Below are 24,439 nucleotides of genomic sequence, written 5' to 3' on the forward strand. Positions count from 1 at the left end.
AAAATCAACTAACAAGTAATTAGTTTTCAGCCTCTAAACTCTAAATTTATAAAATACCAAACTCCAACTTAATTAAGCCGTATATCGAGTAAGGGTAAAACTCAAAGGAAGCATTAGCATTAATTCCTCTTTTTATCAAATGCCTACTAGAAAAGTAAACTATGAAATAGCAATTGTTCGTCACAATATTAAGGTTTAAGAATCATTATCATCTTACCTAGTGTATCCCACTCATAAAAAAACTATAGACACTATTTGAAGAGAAAATGACGATGGTAACTCATACTCATAAAGGAGAGCACGAACTAAGAATAACAATAATAATTAAATGGGCAAACAGGCTTTGTACTACTAATTCTTTTGTCAAATGTGGATTTTGTAACTCAATAATTACTGGGTTGAATGGATAATTAGTCTTATGTTATATCAAGTTAAGGTTACCTTTTGGGGTCACCTATTATTATTAATTGATTGCTGTTAAGGCTGAGAGGTCAATTAAATTAATTTTCCTAGTTAATTATTTAATTTCGTAAAATAATTTGATTACAATCTTAAAGCTAAACAAGCCTTAAAACAATTAAGAAATTAAATATAAGGTATACAAAATGATTTAAACTTACTCAATCAAACTCATAATATAATCTTTTTAATGGCACTAAAAACCACCAAAATGAGTATAAAAATAGACCATGTAGGTGCTCAAAAAGGCGCCTATCAACAAGCAGCTAAAAATCCATTTACCAAACAAAGTAATTTTATCTTCTTTTTTAAATTTTCAAATATTATCTAACAATACTCGTAATTCCTCAATTTCATTTTGTTGGTTACATTTGCGTATTCTCATATTTCAAAACTTAAATCGAGTGACAATATATATATATATATATATATATATATATATATATATATATATATATATATATATATATATATATATATGTTTTAAAAAGTTATAAAAAGTATATATTTGATTTTGTATTAAAATTCTATACATCATGAAGAATTTAATAAAATCTCAAATGAATATATTTTAACTTTTATATATCTATAAAAAACCATGATTAAACTTCTGTCTTTGTATGAAATATTCTAAACATAACAAAAAAATAAAAATAAAATAAAGGGATGATAAAAATTTACACTTATTCATATGAGGTGTTTGGTAAATAATTTTTGAACAATTTTAGCTTATTTTGACCAAAAACAATTGGTTGGTCAAACCATTTAATATTATTATTTGGTAAATTAGTTAGTTAAAACAACTTGTTAGTATGGATAAGTTATTTTGAACAATTACTTCCAATAACGTATTCAGAGTCAATTATTCAAATTAATTTTCATCTGATTAAATCAGACATCAGTCACTCAAATTAACTACGCAAATTTTTGTATGAGACGGTATTAGCGTTAGATATACCTCATACTTGGATTAAATAGCCCATTAATAGAAATTTTTAACTTATAGTCTTTTTATTTTAAAGTCACTTTATCGTGAGACGGTGTCATAGTGAATTAACTATTAATATTAGTGGCTATAATTAAGGTACTAGACCCATCAAATACCAAAGAAATTTAAAAATGCCCAAGAAATTAATAGTGTCATGAAAGAAAGATGTTCCCTTGTAGTTGTGGTATGTGGACCCCATTAAGAATGATCTAAAATACTTCCTCTAAAGACTAAACCACTTCTTCAACATCTTCTTAGGCCGTCAAAATTAAAATTAAACAATTTATACAATACAAACTACTCTTATTAATTAAAATAATTCAACCATAATACAGACAATTTCTCAGCATAAATTTTCTGATTCTTCCTTCAGTCTACCAACAATCCCATTTCTTTATCCCTCTTTCCTAGAACTCTGAGTTGTAGTTTGTACCAACCTTCTTTACTTCACCAAATCTTACTGCAGCTTTTTTTCTTTTCTGGGTAAGTGGGTATTCCATTTTGCTGCCAGAAATGATTTCTGTTGCGAAATGCAATTTCTGGGTTTTGATTGATCAGATATAAACTTGGGTTTTTTCCCAAAAGAAAAAAAAAAAACCCAAGAAGTGTAAAGATGAGAGGTTTAATTGGTTCATCCCCGAAAGCTGTGGAGACCCGCCATCGTCTTTCTGCTTCAGTGTTAGTCCTTTAATCCTTTTTTTCTGTTCACTTTATAAGTATATTTATCAAGAGTAGCTTAATTTTGGGTATGATTTATGTGTCGGTGCATTATACAATGATAATTACTTTCTTTAATTTGAATTCTTGGTGTGCTATTTTAATGGGGTTTTATGGGTTTTATGATGCATTTCTTGAGTTCTAGCCATTTGGTTTTCAGGGATTGTAAATTTTTTTAGTGTAAGTTGCGATCAACTTGATATTTAGCAATCTAGTTCTAGTTCTTGTAAACATATGTATTTTCTTAGTGAAATTGCAAATTATAGATTTCTAATGAACTAATTATGGAACTTTAGTTTATGTATGGAGGTTCAATGAGAATTTGGAGCGTCATTTATTGATTGAAAGGAGTAAATAAGTTTGTCCAAATTTGTCTCGGTTAAACCCAAAACCGGGTATGACTCTGATGGAGCTGAAATGAATTTGATTATCAAGATATTTACGTATACACAAAGAAATCCAAATTGACCTAACCCGAAATACTATAATTGAAACCCACTAGAACACCCGAATGTACATCAATATGTGGTGGGGTGAATGGCTATGAGAGATTGTTGAGATGGAAAGGACACGGAGGGGTTAGTGTAGAGGTTGTTGACTTACATGTTGCTTAATAAATTTGTAGGTGATTTTGATCAAGGAGGGAAAAAAGGGTCTCGATAACGAGTGTAAAAGCTTTGACGATTTTCCTTAGTTAATTTGTGTTGGTATAAATAGTTGCTTCGTATTATTGAGGGTAAGGCTTTAACATTGTTGCTGGTGTGATCGTGGAAAAGCTTGTTGAGCTACCTTGCAATAACCTACTCCTTTTTATTAGCTAATTATGTTGTTGATTGGAATTGGTAATTATGTTGTTGATTGGAATTGTTTACTGGTTTATGACAGAAGGGTTTTATGTTAATGCTATGTTTTTCACTCAAGCTGATAAGGTGTAATGATGAAAATGCAAGTATAGAACTAATAGAAGCACTAATCTCAAACAGTTGTCAATATTGATAAGCTGCTCGGTTTTCCGTGTGTGTGTTAGTTTGGAGTAATTGGTGAAGTTGCCTAAGCTATTGGAAGAAATTAATGGGTACTTATTGGCATTTAGCTTATGGACGTTAACTCAACTTCAAATTCGGTTCCGATACAATGTGGTATAGTAGGAGCTAATTTTTTTCATGTAGAACGGGAATTATCTATTAGCAATCACCGAACCTACGTTTCTTGTGCAACGGCCAATTTTCTTTTGCTTTAGTGTTTACATTATGTTTTATATTTACTTGATATATGAAGACTAAAGAGAGTATATGCCATTTCGCATCTCGCTTATGGCCATCAAGTGCACTTATATAAACAGCTTGATCATTGTATTGCTTGTATTTGATATATAAATGAGATATTGAATCCATTTTCAAGGTCTATTTATATATGGTTTTGAGAAGTATTCTTGAAAATGGATTCACTCAATGGCAAAGGCCACGATTGCCTTTCCGATTTGCTGACCAAAATTTTTCTTATTCTTTGGGGTTTTTTTTTCAGTGAAGAGTCGAGTAAAAGGAGATCTCTGAGGCATAAAGATATTAGAGATGTAGAGAAGGCTTCACATTCTTCTTTTCAGGATAGAAGTTATAACTGCAAAATTCACCCATTAAAACTCATCCTAATTGTCATCTTGATTGGGACATTTTTGACTCTCTTTCATTCTCCATCCTTACAGCATACAGAAAATTTGTCACATTCCAGTTATCAGTAAGTTTTAATACTTAATGAAATTGTGGTTTTGTAATGAAAAACTATAAATTTGTTTCGTTAAGTAGTAATCTAAATTTTTTTAGCTTTCCTTGTTTTACGGGTGTTTGACAATTGGCTGTTGGCTGTTTATTAAATAAAAAGTGGGTCAACAAGCCAAAAGTCAACCAAAATAGCTTACCGGAGTAGCTTTTTTATTTTGGCTTAAAAGTCATTTACCAAACACTTTTTTGGTTGTTTGACCAACCAACAAGCCAATTGCGTTGTTAAGATCATACACCCCTTGATCCAATTTCTCTTTTTACGTCCATGCCCTTTCTGTACTATTTTTTTAGTTATTGACTTAATGCAATTTTCTTATTTCTACTTCTTCTGAGTGCAGGATGAGTTTTGTTGATAGATGGAGAGGAGATAGTCATGTTGTGGACAGACGCTATATATCTGATATAACTCTTGATTGGAATCGCATCTCTGAGGTCTTGGAAACTCTTACTGATAAAGATGACTATAAGGCTATAGGTCTATTAAATTTTGAGGAAAGTGAACTCGATAGTTGGCAGGAAATGTTACCTTCTCCCGAGCATCTCGTTTTGCATCTAGACCATGTCCCTAAAAACATAACTTGGGAAACGCTTTATCCTGAGTGGATTGACGAGGAAGAAGACTTTGATATACCTGGCTGTCCTTCTCTTCCTAGTATTCAGGTCCCCAGAAATGCACGAATGGATCTTATTGCTGTGAAGTTGCCTTGCAACAAACTCGGAAAGTGGTCAAGAGACGTTACGAGGCTGCACTTGCAGCTTGCTACAGCAAGACTTGCTGCCTCTATAAAAGGGTCATATGATGTGCACGTACTGTTGGTCACTGAGTGCTTCCCTATCCCAAATCTCTTCACTTGTAAGGAACTTGTTTCACGTGCAGGGAATGCATGGCTTTACAAGCCCAATCTCAATACCCTTAGAGAGAAAGTTCAGCTTCCTGTTGGATCATGTGAGCTTGCAGTTCCTCTCAACCCGAAAGGTATTTTTCCGTTCTTGGTGTTACGGTAATGTGGATATTCTGTTTGAAAGTATTTGTAGCCTATTGTCCATTCTAGATGGGGCGAAGGTTATACTTTTGTTTCTGGATTAAAATGGACTATATTAAAACGATTCATTTGAATCATGCATTTTTTTATTTATGTGAAGTCGAGGGATGCTTGCTATCAAGAGTCAATTGGATAGAGCCTCTTTGTCATAGCAAGTGTAAAGTAGCGTACATTCGATCCCTCCCAGCCTTGCGAGAGCCTATGTAAGAGCTACTAGGTTGGTCATTGTGCTCTGAATGTCGATTGTAGGAGGATGCCCTATCTTAGCAAGATGGCTGGCTGAGGTTTTAACCAACAAGAAAATCAGTGGCTTATACACCACCCATTTTGTTGAGGATGCTGTAAATCCTTGTTTTTCCACGTAAACGATTATGTGTCGAAGTATGGGCTTAAAAGTATGAAAATGGGTTTTTTTGCCGAGCTATGTACTCGACTTTTTAGTAACTAAATTGAGAATGTGCTTTTCTTTTGTCACTAGACAACAGAGGTACCATTCATAAGAACAAGAGAGAATTTTGTCCTTTGGAGACGAGCCTAGGATGTTGATTGGAAATCGGTTAGCTTCATTAGTTCTACACTCCTACTCCACATTGGTAACTAGAATTGGAAAAGCTGACCCAACTCGATCACCCAGTTAGACCGTAAGTGATGAGAACCAAAATGACCGACCTAAATCACAGACCCAAACATAACCCGACTCAAATGGACCCAAACTATATTATTGGATTTATTAGATTTATTTCCTATTTATATTTCGCATTTATTAGATTTATTCATAAATTTCTATAATTATTTGTATAATGCAATAATTAAACATATCTGAAAAAAAAACCGACTCGAGTTGGTTCGATCAAGCTGTGTGTGATCCGAAATGCACTTTCGTCTTTCCTTCATCTCTTTTACCTTGATGTTTTTGCTTTTATAGTCTACATTCTGCATCAATATATGTCTTCTATGGTTATTTACACGAGAATCCTTGTGTGCATCATTTAAGTGTTCTATATGCTGCATGCTGTTTGCTTAATCAAATAAAAATCCTAACTTAAGCAATAAAACAGATCATTTATCTTCCGGAACTGCATCCCGAGAAGCATACGCTACTATCCTTCACTCAGCACATGTGTACGTATGCGGAGCCATTGCAGCAGCACAAAGCATTCGAATGGCGGGTTCAACTCGTGATTTAGTCATACTTGTGGATGATACAATCAGTGATCATCACCGAAGTGGCCTCGAGGCTGCAGGTTGGAAACTTCATACGATCCAAAGAATCAGGAACCCAAAAGCCGAACCAGAAGCTTATAATGAATGGAACTACAGCAAATTCCGCCTTTGGCAACTGACCGACTATGACAAGATCATATTCATAGATGCTGACCTTCTTATACTCCGAAATATCGACTTCCTTTTCGGCTTTCCAGAAATTTCTGCGACAGGGAACAATGCAACTCTTTTCAACTCCGGAGTTATGGTTGTCGAGCCGTCTAATTGTACGTTCCAATTATTAATGGACCATATTAACGAGATTGAATCATACAACGGTGGAGACCAGGGCTATCTGAACGAGATCTTTACATGGTGGCACCGAATTCCAAAGCGGATGAATTTCTTAAAGCACTACTGGGAGGGAGATGAGCCTGAAAAGAAAGAGATGAAAACTCTGTTATTTGGTGCAGACCCACCAATTCTATACGTCCTCCACTACCTCGGCATGAAACCATGGCTATGCTTTCGTGATTACGATTGCAACTGGAATAACGAGATATTGCACGAGTTTGCCAGTGACATCGCGCATAAAACGTGGTGGAAGGTGCACGATGCAATGCCTGAAAACTTGCACAAATATTGTCTCCTTCGGTCTAAACAGAAAGCCGCGTTGGAATGGGATCGTAGGCAGGCCGAGAAAGCAAACTACACCGACGGCCATTGGAAGATAAAGATCAAGGATCCGAGACTGGAGACGTGCTTCGAGAATTTTTGCTTCTGGGAAAGCATGTTGTGGCATTGGGGTGAGAAGAACTGGACAGACAATGCAACAGCTTTGTCTCCACCACCATCTGGACTTAAAACAGCTTCTCTTTCTTCTTTGTAGTTCCAATTCTTGCTAGAAATACAATGACTTCAAGGTATAGCACATAGATGTCCTTTTTTTCTTGTGAAAATTGTATACCGAGTTGTGTAGAAACAGTGTGTTCATTCTCGATTGAGGCAAAGATAGTTAGTTTTTCGTTTCGGAATATAATGGATTGTAGTAAAGCAACTCGTCGAAATTTATAGTCTTTGGTTTTGGAGTATATGTGAATTTGCCACAAAAGGCACCCTATCAGCAATGATCTCAACATCTTATTAAGCGTTCACCAATCTTGATCTACATGCATATCAATATCAAGATCTTGAACTTTCTTTAATTAGGGTATGAAGAAAAGATTACATTTTTGTTGATAAAATATATTTTTTTAATTTCGGAGTAAGAATAAAGGGCAGGAAGAATTGTTCTTCCTAGTAATTGTCAGAATTTGACCTCAGTCACGTAGTGAAAGAGAAAGCTTTTAATTACTAGGTCAATTCATAATTCTTCTTAATAAATAATAAATTTAGGACTTTTTACGTCTTAAATAATTTTTCACATTTTATTTTAGTTTATTTATTTACTTTGCTTTTTTCTTGATTTAGCAATAATTTTTTATTTTTTTCAATCCCATATACAAATTTATCATTTTTTTAATCTCATCAACTTATTTCTTATCAATTTGTTTTTGTTTTATTCACCAAATATACAAACAATATTTTATATACTAATACAATTTTACAGGAACAAAAGAAGGAAGAAATAGTCACTATATTGACTTTGACCAAAGTTTTTTACGACGTCTTATATATATTAATGTGTATCGATGGCTTATTAAGGCAGATCAAGAGATTTTAACTTTGAAGACCACAATAATTGTTTTATATATTAGTATTTAGGCTTTTATTTTGTATCATCATGCCAAGAAATAATGTTCATAATGACTATCTCATATACTGTTTGACAATCAACTATTTTATCATAATTAAACCAAGCATAACCGAATATTTTAATCATCCCTAATTTTTAGCACATACTCACATTATGAAAACAAGAACTCACATTACGAAAACACGAAACACAAAACAAGACATAATGTTCTTCAAAGTATAATGATATCAAATATACTTAAGGTTAATTAACCTAAAAATTACATTGACATTTAGGGTGAATCTAATCCGTAGTTTAGAGAGGCAAGTGACAACACTTAAAAATATTAAAAATCTAATAATATTACAATAGAGAGTTAAAAATTAATTTAGTTGAGTTTGTCGTATATTCATGGCGTTAGGATCAAAGCGTGCCATTAACAAGAATTCGAATTCCACTTGTAAATTTTTTTGAGCAAGTAGTAACGTCACTTTTTTTCTTGTCTGTCAATTCTAGACTCGGATTAATTTTTGTTAATTTAAGTTAATTTAGCATACTAATTTATTTATTTATTTATTAGAAATCCTGAACCCCTGAAAAAAATAGTATCGAACTATACTCTACAACAAAAATCCACTTTCACCATTTTTGAATGCATTTTTCTACACAAACAGATAAACCCAACAACATAAATGGATTTAATTACTTTGAATTTAAACCTTTCTTTGATTTCTTCAACGAATTCGAATCACCCAGTAAACAACAAGGATAAGCTACTTCTTGGTTTTTGCAATTACCCTATACACTTTTATTACCTTAGGAACAAATCTTGTTCTTCAATTGCAATCACATACGCAAAGAAGAAGAAGAATTCCCCGCCTGAGTTTTCAGCTTTTCAACCAACTATTATTGAAGAAGTAATTCAAAGTGATGATGATGATGAAGATTTTGAAGATTTAGGAGATGATGAACTCTTAATCACCGATGATTTTGATGATGGTATTTCATCTTACTTCTCTTTATTATCCCTTTTTAATCCATATGTCGGTATTAAGTGTGCATAATTTGAATTTGTTTAGTATTATTTAGTATATTGCATTCGAAATTTCCAGATATCGCTTTGCTTTAATGTTTAAACAATGTTCATTACTCAAATGTAGTTTATCTTGTAGAAAAAACAGGAATTTGTCAATTAGTATGTGTCAGGAACTAATTCAATCAAAAGTTTAATCTAATGGTTTTGATATGTCTAAATATGTTATATACTCTAATACATCCCCTCACACGAGAGTCATCCCCTTACACGAGAGTCCTTTAGATTAGAAGAATAGATGCAACACATACCCTTCCTCATATCCGACGTTAAATATTCCACTTTAAATAAGGTTGATTGAGATTCGTACCCATGACCTCATCCAAATGATTAAGCGTTAAGCTGATGGTTGATGTCCCAATATATGTTATATACTAACACTATGTATAAAAGTAAATTGCAAGTTAGAAGGAGAAAAACTAAATTCTATGAGCGGGATGTACCGGGTATGATAATGATGATGTTTATGATGATTATTGATTGGTGATGATGATGAAGGAGAAAAACTAATATTGTTATTGAAAGGTTCACTTTACTCTGATTTTTTTGTTCGCATTTCATCAATCTAAATTTCGTAGTGCTTGTAGTTCTATTTCCATTTGGCTCTAGGCTTGATGATGTTTGGAAGTTCATGTATATAATAACAAGAGTCTTTTGACCTTTGATTTCAAGAGTATTAGTTCATTATAATCTGAGACCAATGAATCATAAATCTTTGTCTCTATTGGGCATGGACAATTATAGCTTCTCATTGTTAGAATCTTTAGAAGACCGAAAAATACAACAATGGAAGGTTGAAACTTTGGAGCTTAGAAGAGGAAGAGGTAGGCCAAAGTTTATTGGAGCATACAACAATTAACAATAGATAGAAATGAGTGGATAAAGAAAATATAGGTAATTGATGGGTGGAATTGATTTTATTGGTTGTGGACTAGTGTTAAGTATTACTTCTACTATTATTATCTCTGCCTTTGTTTTTAGTTTATGTAGTTGATCCTAGAGGGACTAAATCTTTACATTGTTGTTATAGTAGTGATTAGAATCTTTAAAATACCCTAGCATGTAAACCATTTAAGCGGAGTACTAACCAATTAAAGCGTAGTGATTACAATATGCCCATCAAACTTGAATGACCTTTACACATTGCATATGATGATTTCAAGCATGTACTAAAGTCCTTTAAAGAAATGTGTGTTCAATGGTTTCGTCATTATCTCCGCAATAGCGCCAAGAAACTTGCAAAATTGCATCTCAAATTGCTCACGTTTGATAAATTTGTAATACAAAGGATTCGACTATCCATATGCTTGCTATCATCCTTGAAACACAAGATTGTTAGTGAGTGGAACCACTCAATTGTAACATTTGTGGTTGATAATTGCTGCGGATAATTAAGATCTTCTAACATTCTGGTAACCATACTGATTGACATGATGATGCTGATGTTTTTGTTAACGGTCCTGCTGATGTTATTGTTTCCATTCTTGAAAAAGGATAATTAAGATCTTCTAACATTCTAGTAATCTATTTCAAGCTTTTGCTTATACCCTTTGACCTCCAATCTTGCTTTGTGGCTGATTTTCTTGGGATAGTCTATAATAGTAAAATGGCCAATTATTTAGGGACAAAGGGAAGCTAGTGCTATGATCTCTTTTTGCATCAAATGACAAATTCATTGTCTTGATTATTTGATAATGTTTCTGTTACTTGAAGCTATAGCTAGTTGAATGGATTCCCCTTGTTTGATTTGTAGAGGAATTCATAGATGATGACGAGGATTACTTCGATGATGAATATGCAAAGGAGAACGCTGAAGTTTATGTAAGTTTTTTAGTGACTCGAAATTGTAGATGTCTTGAATTTTGATTACCGTCTAGCTGAGTTAATTTTGGTGAAGGCGGGAGATGGTGCTGAAGGGGGTGGTATATCACTTGCCGGTACATGGTGGGATAAGGAAGCATTAGCAATAGCCGAAAAAGTGACTAAATCCTTTGATGGTGACTTGGGAATTTATGCCTTCAGAACCCTAGCAAATGCGAGAATCCAAGTTCGTATCGAGAAGATTTCTACCAAGTAATTATCTAATTATGTCCATTTCTTCATGAACCTACATGTGCAGATTTGTTTTAAGTGGACCGAAAAACATCTTTGTCAAATTATTAAGCATAAGAAGTTTGGTTTCAGTTGTGATAGAAGATATTTAAATAGGCAATTATTCCGTTCTATAATCTATGTTGCTTTTATTTTTCCAGTTGCTAGTTTACATCTACTATCTGAATTGTTTCATTGTAGTGCAAGTTGATTATTATGAAGGTTTAGTCCTTGTAAGTAACAGCACCACATTTGACAGGTCTGGTTCTCCGAGCATATCTGACATTGAAGCGTTCTCTACAGCATACAGGGCTCAGTTAGATGAAGCAGAAGTAGCTAAAACTATACCTGAGAATATCTATCTAGAGGTACTTGTTTTCTGCTTTTTGCATTGGAAAAATGTTCCCTTTTTTTTTTAGCTCATCCTCCATAAAAGATAGAACTTCAACTTGGAGATGATATACAAGATCACTTTGTTTGCATAAGGAGTTTTGTATTGCTCGTTGTTTTAAGTTATCATACAGTGCAGCGCCTCTTGTATGAGACCGACTCACCGTGAGACGAGTCCATACAAGAGGCGCTGCATTGTATGATAACTTAAAACAAGTCATCGTGAGACGAGTCCATACAAAAGGTCTATTATGCTAAAAGTTTCTGTTATTTGGCTATTTAACCCAAGTATGGGGCACGTCTCACGGCGAGTCCATCTCATACAAGAATTTGTGCCTCTAATTCTCTATTGAAGCCGTCTCACCATGAGGCTACTTCAGCTGGGTCAGCCCAAACTATTTAAAAAAAAAAACGCTTCTTGTTCAAGTGGGAATTCAGTTTCAGCTGCTATTGTGAGGGACCGTCTCTCAAAGAGACTACTTCAAAACAAGAAGCCCACATTTTTATTTTCTCTTTAATTTGTACTAATTGGGCTATTTAGCCCATATATTGCGTTTGTGACCATCTCTCACAACAATTTGTGATTCAGTTTTCATTGTTTTTTTTATGTTTTTTTACTAATGGGCCTTTTGTATGGACCTGTGTCACGGTGAGACAGTCTCATACAAGATGGGTTGTTCTAGAATTTGTTGCATTCTTGAAATTATGGCAAGTAGTTATGAAACTTAGTGTTGCATCAACATTGATAATATCCTTATGTCTTAAAACTGAGATAGAAAAGAGGGTGTTTAAACTCTTGATCTGATGATATATATCTGTTCTATTTTTTGACATTAAATGAAGAGTGTCGACAGTTTAAAGGGCAATTTTGATTTCTACAGCCAAAGAAATATGGATCTTTCTGCTTCACTGATAATAACTATTTAACATTAAATAAACAAGAAAACCGAAGTGCTTTTCGATTAGTTTTAGTCTTTAACACACTGTTATCAGAGATTGCGAATAGTTTCCGACTTTTCTCCTTTTCTGATCATTTTAGGTGTCGTCTCCTGGTGTTGAGAGAGTCATTCGCATTCCAGAGGAACTCGACAGGTTCAAAGAGAGGAATATATATGTCAAATACCTCGATGAAAGTGCCAGCTCAGCTAGTGAGAACGATGGTGTTTTCAGGCTAGTTTCTCTTGATCTGGAAACTAAATGTTGTACTTGGGGTTTAGCTGATGTGAGAATTAATAGAGAAAAAGCAGGAAAAGGAAGACCGATGAGTAAAAAACAGCGCGAATTGCGGGTAACAACTCCGTTCGATTCGATTCGTTTAGCTCGGTTGTACTCCGAAATATGATATGGTTATATTTAACTACATACATTTGATGTTGAATTTGTAGAGATTTTGGTGCCCTTGCTACTCGAACATTCTTTCGATATAGCACTGGTTGTTGTAAATCATAAAATGTAGCTTAAGTTATGAGGTTTTTCCGAGTCATAATGATTTGTTTACCTGTAACTTTGTACATGTTAAGAACCACCGCTCCATAGAGTTTTGTCTATTCCACATAAATTCATTATGTGATCATTATAAGCCTTATAGAGAAGATAGCAATAGTAGGTTTGATAAGAGGAACTTCTGTTATTTTATTTGTATGAGTACATGATCTATATTATATACATGTAAGAGAAAGAACTAACATAGGAAGGAGATAATTACATACAACTATAATAGCAACAAGAATAATTCTATTTAATTGATGGAAATAATTAAGGAGGAGAATAACTATGATTAAGGGAGATATAATCAAGGAGATTCTCTATCCATATTAGTGCTTTGACTTTGTGTAGCTATTGCTTGAGTATAGGAATTACTTGTTCTAGATTGAGAGTCTTCTGTTAATACCATTTGCGAGAGGTATGGAAATTGAGATTCATCAAAAATGACGTGTCTAGCAATGTACATTTGAGAGGTAGGAATATGATAGCAGCAAAACCTTTTGTGTTTGGAACTGTACCAAAGAAAAAGGCATGGTAGAGATCGGAATTCTAGTTTGTGAGTGTTGTATGGGCGAAGATATGAAAAGCAAAGACAACCAAAAGTTTTTAAGAAGTTGTATTTTGGTACTTTGTTATATAAGGTTTGATAAGGAGATTTGTGGTCTAGAATAGGAGTTGTGGTACGATTTGAGAGATAAACACTTGTGTGAAAGGCTTGTTCCCAAAATAGCATAGGAAGAGAAGCTTGAGCAACAAGCGTTAGCCCCTTCTCAACTATTATTCGATTTCTGCGTTCAGCAGTGCCATTTTGTTCTTGAGCATGTGGGCAAGAGACACAATGTATAATTCCAAGAGATTCAATGAGTTTTGAGACATTATGTTATTCACCACCGCAATCAGTTTGTAGTTGTTTGATTTTGGTATTGAATTGAGTTTCAACTAGATTTAAACCGTTGAAAAATACAGAACACTTGAAATTTTTGTGTCATAAAATAAATCCATATAAATTTAGAGTGATCATCTAAGAATAAAACAAAATATCGATGACCATTTATTGATAGAACAGAATTAGTCCAAACATCAGAATAAGCCAACTCAAAAAACTTAGAACTAGAAGTATGAAGAGCAGGGAGAGGGGTGCGATGGCTTTTGCCTAATTGACAAAGCTCACAAACAGTTGGAAAATATTTGGAAGAGATAGGGAGATTAAACTTATGAACTAATTTCCTGAGAACAACTAAGTAGGGATGTGCTAATCTCCTGTGCCAACCAACCAAAGAAGTACGTTCTCCAAGATAGACTCAAGGAGTAGAGGAGGAGACCTGTGGAAGACGATATAGGTCATGCTCAACGTGGCCTTTAAGTAGAATTTGTCCCTGTAAATTCTTAACCAAGCAACAATGAGGATGAAAGTATTTATAGTAATACGAGGAACAATCAAAATATTTGATAGTTTTAAGGGGGAAGGAGATACAGGCAGAATGCTGGAGCCACAATGAGTAATAGGAAGAGTCATACCATTTCCAACGGTGAGTATATCCTCGCCAGAATAATCAGAATGTAGTGAAAGGTTGTCAAGTTGGTTGCTCACATGATGGCTTGCTCCAGAGTCTAGGTACCAAGAAGGATCAACAATAGTAGATGGAGATGCAAAGAATGCTTCAGCATTTGGAGATTGGCGTCGTTGAGGACGAGAGGGGTTAGTATGTTTTGTAGGATAAGAGTTTAGGTTGGTTCTATAATAACAATCCTTTGCAATATGTCCAACCTTGTCACAAATTTGATAAGTGGGACGAAAATTACTTGTTGTATGGCCACGCTAAGTGTGAGCAGTTTTTAGAGAATTAGATAAATGATGGGGAGTAGGAGAGTGAGTGTGATAGGAACGATTATTAGAAGCTATGGTGGTAGTGGAAGGACGATGATAAGAATGACTAAGATTGACAGATGGAGGTGGGGTGGGAAGTAAACCATCATTAGTAGAAGTAACATCAGTTTCTTCTTGGAGTAAAGTACCATTAAAATACGATTTAGTTTGTAGGCTGATTTGAATGGTTGATAAGAGACATCAAGACCATTAATGATAGATTGCATGAGATCAAGAGCGGATACAACATGGCCACATTCTGCTAAACTGTCAGCAATGTTGCGTTTCCTTTCAATGTATTCAAACATAGATAAAGAGCCTTTTTGAAGAGTGCGGAGTTGATTTGTGAGATGATGATATTTAGCTTTGGTTTGAGATTGAAAGTATTTTTCAATGGCAATCCATGTGGATTGAGAAGTGGTAGTACGAGCAATATGCCGAAGAACCCGTTCACCTAAATGAGATTTAATCCAAATGAGTACGATACGATCTTTCTCCTATCAGTTTGTTATTATGAATCGACTATTTTTGAATAAATTTCTCCTATCAGCTTGTTCAAAATTAAGAGTAGCATGTTTAAAATTAGTAGCAATATTAAAATCAGTTGGTTAAACCAATTAAAAAAACCTAATCAATTATCTTTTATAAGTGGTTAATGAAACACCCCATGAGTCAAACTAATTGTAATTGGAGCTTAAATAGATATGATTAGCTCCTACAAAGTAGACTTTTAAATGCTCTCTCTATTTAACTCATTTAGCATTATTTTTCATTTTAGTCTATTTCATTTTATTTTTGGATAATAAGTTATAAAATTCTTTAAATTATATCTATACATTTTAATATTTTAATAAACCTATATTATTATAATTTATTATTAAATAAATTATTTAACTTAAATATAAAATACATTTTTCAATAAGATTGTCTTATAGAATAATTTGTCCTAATTCAAAGTACAAAGTAGCATCTTTTATTGAAATTGAGGGAATAGTGATGATGGAGAGAGCGCCTAGACTTAAAAGGTCTCTAATACTAAATAAAAATGACGGGGCTCTAGGAATTAGGAAATATAAAAGCACATGACCTGCTTTTTATGTCTTAATCATGATGGAGGCATGGGCTGGGTTGGGTTGGGCTTGGGTGGGGGCTGATGTTTAGGTGAGGGTGCCCTAGGGTGAGTTGGGTAAATGATTTTGGGTACGTTTGATAAATGACATATTAAATAAAATTAATTTAGCTATTTTTATGAGTGATGGTCTCTTAAAGTAACGATCTTAAAACAAAAAATTCACTTTCTTTGTTTCTCTTTAATTTATATTGATTGGGCTATTTAGCCCATATATCTAATGCGTCTCTCGGAAGACCGTCTCTTATAATAATTTGTGAAATTAATTTAATATTTAAAAGGTTACAAAATATTCTAAATAAAATATAAAGTATCATTTGATTTGATACATATTATTTATTAGGAAAATTAATACTATATTATAAAGTTTTTAGACCTACTTTTTGTAAAAGTAAAAAGCATATTTAAAAATAAAAGATGTAATTATAATTAGGATTGAAGGTGGGATCTAAATTAGTACTCCATAGTACACACTCCACATCCCAATTTTTAAGAATCAGTACTTCGAAAAACTTTTTTTTTTATGTTATTTTAATTTTTGGTGTAATGACAATTCGAATTGAATTGAATCAGGGAGTGGAATAAACTTATAGTTAGTTGAATGAGGGAGTGAAATAAATTTGTAGTTAGTATTTTAATCTAAGCAAGATTATAATATCATTTATCAGTCTAATAATGTTAATGAAGCAAACAAAAAAAATTTTAAATGAAAAATAAATAGCTAAAAGGGAGTTATAATAATTTTTTTATCATATTTTAAATCAACATGAATGTGTCAGAACTCAGAATTCAAAAATCATAATAAGTAAGATTGTAATGCGAAAACAACCCAACCCAAAAAATCGAAAAAAGTTTATCAAACCAAAACCGACACCAAAAATTGACAGTTTTAATATGTTACTCCGAGGTAATCAATTCAATAGACTATTTTTGACTATTCTATTGAAAAGTAAATAATAACTAAAAAATAATTGGTTTTGTATGCAACCGTCTCACTATGAAATAGGTCTATTTTAACGATTCATCGATAAAAAAAACATTAAAATAAAGAAAACTGACCTCCTAGAAAGTGTTTTTTAAAAAAAAGACAAATAAATATAAATTTTTTCAAAAATACTTTAAACTAAACCAATTAAAATCGTTTCACGAAAAGATCACCTCAATATAAAACTAAAAAATGAATACAAAGCAATTACTGTATTCAACAAAAGACCCAATAATTGAAAATTTCCTAAGTATCATTTCCTCTCACAGTTTTGCTGCCATTTTTCGTTCCACAAAAGCCGAACAAGTTATTTGTGACTTTTTTCAGAAAACAAAAAACGTGACATGGAAATTGAATCCTAAAAAGATACTGCCCTCTTAACGTAAACATTACGTGATACTAGGGATGGTCATGGCAAGTTTGGATAGATTCGGACCCAGATCCTTTATTTTTTATAGATTTAAATCTGAATTCGGACCCTAAGGATTCAAAATTTTCAGATTCAGACCCAGACCCTTTAGATTTGACGGGTCTAGGGTCCTTGATGGATTCTTAATGAGTCTTAAACAAAGTCTCTTTGATTGTCAAAATTGAACCTTTTGTGAGTCTTTTTGTATTTTTGTAAGCAACTTAATATCGTATTACAAACACTTGTTCGAGTCCATGAAATTCAAATACAAAATAATTACTAAAAAGTAAAAAAAAATATTTGATTGTATAGGGTCCGAGTCCGAGTCTGAGGGGTGGGTCTAGGGTTTGGGTCTCGAGGTCGGGTCTGGGTTCGGGTCTGCACCTTGAGACCCGAACCCGAATCCGTCAAATATTTTCTGGATCCAAATCCGACTTGAATTCGATGGGTCTCGAAAAATAAGACCCAGACCCTTAAAAAAGGGACGGCTTGGGGGCGGGTCTAACAGGGTCCTTGACCCATGACCATCCCTACATGATACTGATACTACCCAAACATCTAGAAAATTATTATTTCTACACAAATGTGGATTTTTTTTAATGTTTTTATATATGGATAGTTAATAAGAATTGTGAATGAATTTAATAGAGTACTAAATATATAAATGAAATTAAAAAAAGTAGTAAATTATTATTCAAAAATAAAAATTATGTAAAATAAATGGGATGGACGTAAATAGCAAATAATAATAAATAAGTAGGCACAGATGAAATGGGTTTTTACGAAAAATGTTACAATTACATATTTATTTTGTTCCTAAGAAATTGCCACAATTATATTTTGCATGAAAATTAAAAAAATAATATAATCATTTAAATTGTATAAATGATATTAAAAAAAGTAAGGATGTAAATAAATAGAAAATAATGGCATATTTTCATGAAAATCTATAGCAAATTAAAATGATTTAAAAAGGAAAAATACTTATAACCATATGACTACGGGACGAAGGAGTATAGTTGTTCATCCGAGTCAAGGAGTCTATTTCGTGCTAAGTATTTCGGGTCGAGTTAAAATCGAATTTTGTATCCAAATTAATTTTATATAATTTTCTATTTATTTTAAAATCAGATCAAGTCGAATTTAATTATAACGTTGGATAAATATCGAATCGTCAAATCTGTTTTAAATAATACAAGTAAGTACAAAGCTCACACACTACCCCTAAGAAGATAGACCCATCAGTCACGTGTATCTCCTTCAACAGAATTTCAGTTTTTTTTAGCATTACAAATTACAATAAAGTCTATTTTATCATAATTTTCCCACCTCCTCTTACACTTATCCTATCACTTCTTTTGGCGTGACAGTTTAAAGATATTAAATTATTAGTGTGGGTCCCACACTCACCTTTTCACTAAGTGTAGTGTGTTGAACCAATCAATTCGGCTATGACTTTTATGTGTTAATTGTTTTTCTTATTTTGTTCATTTAAAAGTTTAATGACATGTTGTAGAGAAATGTTTAAATAGCAAAATAAAAGTTACACAGGAAGTATGTTATACAACTCTAGTCTGTATATTTAAAGTTTAAATGAATTTGGAATATGATATCTTGGGTAGAATTAAAGTATTTAGTGTGTATATATATATGTTGATAATTTAATTTGTATTTTATATGAGAATTATTTAAAGTCGAATAGAATTATATCTAGATTCAATTAATCGAATCAATCTTAGACAATTATATACAGTTTAATATAAATAGAGTTTTCATTCAAATGATACCAGTCAGGCAATCATGGTCTATAGCCCAAGCATTAAGTTCCTCTTTGGCGTGACCGCCATATTTTATCTACTATTTTATTCCACTTAATTTTTTCATTTTAGTTCCTCATAGTGTATCATTTCTTTTTCGGATATATGTTTTTTAGTTTTTTAATTTTATATTTTCTCTTTAATTTCTGATCATGGTCATGGTCATGATCATCAACTCAACGTCCCGCATAAAGTCAAAGTCTGAGAAAAAGACAAATTATACATGTACTAGAGAAGGCAAGAGAAATACGTGTAGTCAAATAAAATCCTCAAGGTAGATATAATCCTACAACATAAAATGAAAGCACCAAAATAGTGTAGGAAAGATTACTCCGTATTTTCTCCTTTATTTCTAATTACACCAATATTTTTTTTTTTTTGAGATTCTAATTACTCCAATACTTAACCCACTAATCTTCATTCCAAAAGTAGATGGGGCTATTTGGCCAATACAAAGGAGTATATTCAATAAATTCCCAATGAAAATGATATTACTACTAAACTTTTTATCTTTTCACTTGTACTCTAGCATTTATTTATTCAAGGACTCTTAAGCAGTACTACTATATAAAAGGTCTCACATTTAACATTTTCCTTCACAACTGCAAATTGGGTTTTACCCTTAAGAACTACACATCCTCTAAAAATGGCTACTTTATGGTGGTTGTTGGTTGTTTTAATGGTGGGTATTAAAGCAAATGGGTATCCAATGGAGGACTTAGTGATAAATCTACCAGGCCAACCAAAAGTAGGGTTCAAACAATTTGCTGGGTATATTGATGTGGATGTTAAGGCTGGAAGAAGCTTGTTCTATTACTTTGTTGAAGCAGAAAATGACCCTCATCATAAACCCCTTACTCTCTGGCTTAATGGAGGTAGATTCTATCACTCTTTTTAGTGTTTCTAGAAGTTTCTAGTATCAGTTTACTGTTATTGTTTTGTAATTTGATTAAGTACTTTTATTTGTTTTAATTTTAGAAATTTGGTTTTGGATCTGGAAAATGGTGCAAGAACCAATGATTTTGTTTGTTTTCTTGTGGAAGGACTAAAATTTAAAGGATTTGTTTTGTATTGTTTGAATATGGCAGGGTGTTTTACTTTTGAGTGTGTTTTTGTAATCAACTAAGGACAAAGTTGGGTGCTTTTGTGTTTTTCTTTGTTTCCTCTTTTAGTGGAAAATCTTGGGATTTATTAATTACTGTAGTTTAATTCCTTTATCTAACCAAAAGCAAGCTGATGGTTATGCTCTAGGACATGTCTTATACTCTAGCACATTTTTTCACCCGAGAGCCTATTGATGTGCACAGTCTTTTAATATTCTACTTTAAATTATGGGTGGTTGAGATTCAAATTCGTGACCTCTTGTCACGTTAGCTTTGATACCATGTCAAGGAACCGACTCAACCAAAAGATGAGGATTGAGGTCCATGATATGTTATATTCTCTAACATATCCTAGTTGAATTTATTGCTATTATAGTTATTCTGGAGTATGGCTGAGAATCTCTATAGAAAAGAGGAATGAAATTTAATCATTCACGTGAATGTTGAGAATTGAATGTTTGTTGTAGTGGTAATAAAAGAAAAAATATTCAGCTATTAGGCCAACTCATGTTTCTGATTGGATGTAACTCTACCCTTGTATCCTTTCAAAAGAAAGAGATTATTTCTGAAGAATCGTTGATAGCAAACATGATGTGTAACTTTATGAACAAGAAAGTCCATTTAACGAGTCATTAGCGTAGTTTATTATAATCCAAAACAAAGGAGTATAAATCTTTGGCTCCATCGAGAATTACGCTAACCATAATGGAAAAAATGCAAATACTACTAGTTTGAAAACTCAAAACAAGGAATAATATGCAGGGCCTGGTTGCTCTTCCATGGGTGGTGGTGCATTTACAGAATTGGGCCCTTTTTTCCCAAGAGGTGATGGTAGAGGCCTAAGGAGGAATTCCATGTCTTGGAATAAAGGTGGGAACTTTTTTTTAGTTGAATTCATGTTTTGCTGTTAAATACTACACAAGATTCAGACAGGCTAATCTGATATTCCTTATGTGCAGCTTCAAATCTCTTGTTTGTTGAGTCACCTGCCGGAGTGGGATGGTCGTATTCAAACACATCATCTGATTATAATACTGGAGATGCTGCCTCAGGTATGGTCTATGACTATCTTCCATAGTGTAAAAAAATATTGTAACGATATATTTATGCGGTAACAGAAGTGATGCGGCTGTTGTTTTAGCCATATATCGGCCAAAATTCATGAGATATCTTTTGATACGGCCTAAAATGCGTTTTTTAACACCTAGACAATGCGGCTAATATCGGTTTGGTATATCTGAAAACCTTTACAAAGAGACTGATATGATACAACGTGGCCTTATTTTTGCACTATGCTATGGACTATGAAGCATTTGCTTGGACTAAATCAAACTCCTGCATTTTCTGCAGCTAAGGATATGCTCACATTTCTTGTAAATTGGATGAAGAAGTTTCCCGAATTCAAATCAAGAGATTTGTTTCTCACCGGGGAGAGCTATGCAGGTTTGTTTTAGCGAGTTTGCTTTTTACCCTTCGTTTTTCTTTGATCATTATAGAGCATTTTTGTAGTTCCTCCGTACTTAACTAGTTGCAACTTTATGTCAAACACGTGAGAGCTTTTGGTAGAAATGTTATGACTATTAAAACGCAGAGGAAGTATACGATAAATCAGAGTTTTTTTTTTTTTTTTTTTTTTATCATTGTAGAGCATTTATGTACTTTCTCCGTGCTTGACCTGTTGCAACTTACATGGGCCAGTGTTTATTCGACAGGGCATTACATACCACAACTAGCTGTTGCCGTGTTGGACTATAATGCTCACTCAAGAGCGTCCAAGCTCAGCTTGAAAGGAGTTGCCGTAAGTTTGTGACATTTCGCTTCCTCTCTTATTTTGTTCCACATCTTACAATGTAACTAACATGTCGATTTGTTTTGCTTTCTCTTTTGCGAATTAGATTGGTAATCCATTACTCAAACTCGATAGGGATGTTCCCGCAACGTACGAGTACTTCTGGTCCCATGGAATGATATCAGATGAAATTGGCCTTACCATCATGAATCAATGTAATTTTGAGGACTATACTTTTCCAAGTCCTCATAACGAATCCGATTCTTGCAACAACGCAATATCACAAGCAAACAACATTGTTGGTGATTATATTAACAACTACGATGTTATTCTTGATGTTTGTTATCCATCTATTGTGGAGCAAGAACTGCGGCTTAAAAAGATGGTGAGTTGAAGAAAGGTCAGATATTCATTATGAACGAATTGATTTTTGTTCTTAATTATGAACATTGTTTCTTTTTCAGGCTACTAAAATGAGCATGGGAGTCGATGTTTGTATGACTTACGAAAGGAGATTCTACTTCAATCTTCCCGAAGTACAGAAAGCACTTCATGCTAATCGAACTAACCTGCCTTATCCATGGTCTATGTGCAGCGGGTGTGTATACCTCTATGAAACTACTCTGTCTACTGATCAGTGTCACATGATTCGCTAATCATGTTGCAAATCGCGAATCGTAAAAAGCGAATTATAGTCAGTTTTAAGCTATTTTTGAACCATTTTGAGCGAATCACGAATTCAAAAGGCGAATTAACTAGCGAATCATGTTTCACGGCTTCTGATGATCTGATTTAGTAGCTTTATTTTTATACACTGACAAATTTTTTTGAGAATTGTATAAGCATGTGCTACAACGGGGTATAGTAAACCGGTAAGGAAAATCGAAATTTGAAACTCAGGGTACTTAGAAAGAGGGCGAGAAATACCGAAGATGGTAGTTTAGAATACGACAGGGTATAGTAACCGGTATTGAATTGAATACTACGCAATGCTTCTTAATCTGATTTACCCCTAGATTATTCTGACTATACTTCTCTTGTACAGAAATCTGAATTACAGTGATACTGATGGTAGTTTAGATATGCTTCCTCTCCTCAAAAGGATACTTTTGCATCATATTCCTATCTGGGTGTTTAGGTAATTACTCGACAAAACTTCAAACATCCTGATAATCGTTAGTCTGATTACTCATAATCACAACGTATTAACATCTTTTGTACTGTCTACAGCGGAGACCAAGATTCTGTCGTGCCGTTGCTTGGCTCACGCACCCTTGTTCGTGAGCTTGCACACGACCTTAAATTCAAGGCCACTGTCCCTTATGGAGCATGGTTTCACAAAGGACAGGTAAACTGTCTCACATCATTCTCTTCTTATTCACAAAGTAAAATCAAGAATAATTTGTGAATTACAGCCTTAAAGTTTAACACTTTCAATGTTAATTTTTTTGTGAATTACAGCCATCAAAGTATCAAAGTTTACAGGTTTTGGCCAAAACACCAAATTCCGACCATTTTGTTGGTCGGAATTTTAGGTTAAGTGTCCTGTGTTTTTGGCTTGAACTTTGATACTTTGGTGGCTGTAATTCGTAAAAAATGAACATTGAGTCTGTAATTTACAAATATGTTAAATTTTAAGGCTGTAATGCGCAAATTATTCTAGAAACAATGAAGTACTAAGGCAGCACAGCGCACTCGAATTACAGGTAGGAGGATGGGCAACAGAATACGGAGGCTTACTGACGTTTGCGACTGTAAGGGGAGCTGCACACATGGTACCTTACGCGCAGCCATCAAGGGCGTTGCATTTGTTTAGTTCATTTGTTCGAGGCAAAAGACTGCCGAGTACAACTAAATTATCCGACTAACTATATTCAAGAGGGCTAGTAAAGTGATATAGAATATAACGTAGGATAATCGAATATTCAACAGTTTCAACTGCAAGAAAGTGAGCATAGATTTATGTTATTCGAGTGTGTTGGAATCTGGCTCGAAGGAGTCAGATTCTTGTGTGATTTGAGAATTTGCAAGTACTTAAAGTTTGATATTTTCATGGGAAATAAAAATGTTCAACTGTTTTTGTGTGAAGTAAGAAAATCCATCATATCAGAGCATGATCCATATGCAGGAAAAAATACATTTTTAATCGTTTTAGCTTATTTTATATATTACGGTTAATGTATAAGAAAAAATATAGTCAAGTGAAATTTTATTCGGATCGTCTAATTACATACTTTCATACTATTAATTTTTTATAATTTTTAGATTTAGATGTGTACAATTAAGTATTTAATTGATCAATAAGACATTAAATTATATTAAAAGTCAAATGCAATAAATATAATAAAATAGGGTTAG

General features: G+C 33.4%; 3 protein-coding genes across 3 annotated transcripts; all 3 read left to right on the forward strand.

Annotated features, from left to right (window-relative positions):
• Positions 1 to 1,284: 1,284 nt before the first annotated feature.
• On the forward strand, positions 1,285 to 7,310 carry LOC130810638 (putative UDP-glucuronate:xylan alpha-glucuronosyltransferase 3). Its single transcript, XM_057676772.1, has 4 exons — positions 1,285 to 2,125; positions 3,689 to 3,898; positions 4,281 to 4,918; positions 6,044 to 7,310. The coding sequence occupies exons 1-4, from the start codon at positions 2,061 to 2,063 to the stop codon at positions 7,075 to 7,077; spliced, it is 1,947 nt and encodes a 648-aa protein (XP_057532755.1). The 5' UTR covers positions 1,285 to 2,060; the 3' UTR covers positions 7,078 to 7,310.
• Positions 7,311 to 8,421: 1,111 nt separating this feature from the next.
• LOC130811121 (uncharacterized) lies at positions 8,422 to 13,008 on the forward strand. The gene is made up of 5 exons (XM_057677298.1): positions 8,422 to 8,922; positions 10,770 to 10,837; positions 10,914 to 11,089; positions 11,367 to 11,475; positions 12,537 to 13,008. Exons 1-5 carry the CDS (start codon positions 8,616 to 8,618, stop codon positions 12,837 to 12,839), a joined length of 963 nt encoding a protein of 320 aa, XP_057533281.1. The 5' UTR covers positions 8,422 to 8,615; the 3' UTR covers positions 12,840 to 13,008.
• Positions 13,009 to 19,587: 6,579 nt separating this feature from the next.
• LOC130811041 (serine carboxypeptidase-like 42) lies at positions 19,588 to 24,307 on the forward strand. Its single transcript, XM_057677191.1, has 10 exons — positions 19,588 to 20,064; positions 21,055 to 21,162; positions 21,252 to 21,344; positions 21,643 to 21,735; positions 22,005 to 22,090; positions 22,188 to 22,466; positions 22,546 to 22,679; positions 23,127 to 23,219; positions 23,312 to 23,429; positions 23,788 to 24,307. Exons 1-10 carry the CDS (start codon positions 19,836 to 19,838, stop codon positions 23,947 to 23,949), a joined length of 1,395 nt encoding a protein of 464 aa, XP_057533174.1. The 5' UTR covers positions 19,588 to 19,835; the 3' UTR covers positions 23,950 to 24,307.
• The last annotated feature ends 132 nt before the right edge of the window (positions 24,308 to 24,439 follow it).

Source organism: Amaranthus tricolor, chromosome 4, assembly GCF_026212465.1.
Source record: "Amaranthus tricolor cultivar Red isolate AtriRed21 chromosome 4, ASM2621246v1, whole genome shotgun sequence".
Taxonomy (NCBI): Eukaryota; Viridiplantae; Streptophyta; class Magnoliopsida; order Caryophyllales; family Amaranthaceae; genus Amaranthus; species Amaranthus tricolor.

Excerpts from the sequence above, each read along its gene's own strand:
- LOC130810638 (XM_057676772.1), top strand. The coding sequence starts at position 2,061 with ATGAGAGGTTTAATTGGTTCATCCCCGAAAGCTGTGGAGACCCGCCAT. Across the intron at positions 2,126-3,688 it reads CATCGTCTTTCTGCTTCAGT|TGAAGAGTCGAGTAAAAGGA; the intron begins GTTAGTCCTTTA and ends TTTTTTTTTCAG. Across the intron at positions 4,919-6,043 it reads AGTTCCTCTCAACCCGAAAG|ATCATTTATCTTCCGGAACT; the intron begins GTATTTTTCCGT and ends GCAATAAAACAG.
- LOC130811121 (XM_057677298.1), top strand. The coding sequence starts at position 8,616 with ATGGATTTAATTACTTTGAATTTAAACCTTTCTTTGATTTCTTCAACG. Across the intron at positions 8,923-10,769 it reads CACCGATGATTTTGATGATG|AGGAATTCATAGATGATGAC; the intron begins GTATTTCATCTT and ends TTTGATTTGTAG. Across the intron at positions 10,838-10,913 it reads AGGAGAACGCTGAAGTTTAT|GCGGGAGATGGTGCTGAAGG; the intron begins GTAAGTTTTTTA and ends ATTTTGGTGAAG.
- LOC130811041 (XM_057677191.1), top strand. The coding sequence starts at position 19,836 with ATGGCTACTTTATGGTGGTTGTTGGTTGTTTTAATGGTGGGTATTAAA. Across the intron at positions 21,345-21,642 it reads TACTGGAGATGCTGCCTCAG|CTAAGGATATGCTCACATTT; the intron begins GTATGGTCTATG and ends CATTTTCTGCAG. Across the intron at positions 22,091-22,187 it reads TCAGCTTGAAAGGAGTTGCC|ATTGGTAATCCATTACTCAA; the intron begins GTAAGTTTGTGA and ends TTTGCGAATTAG.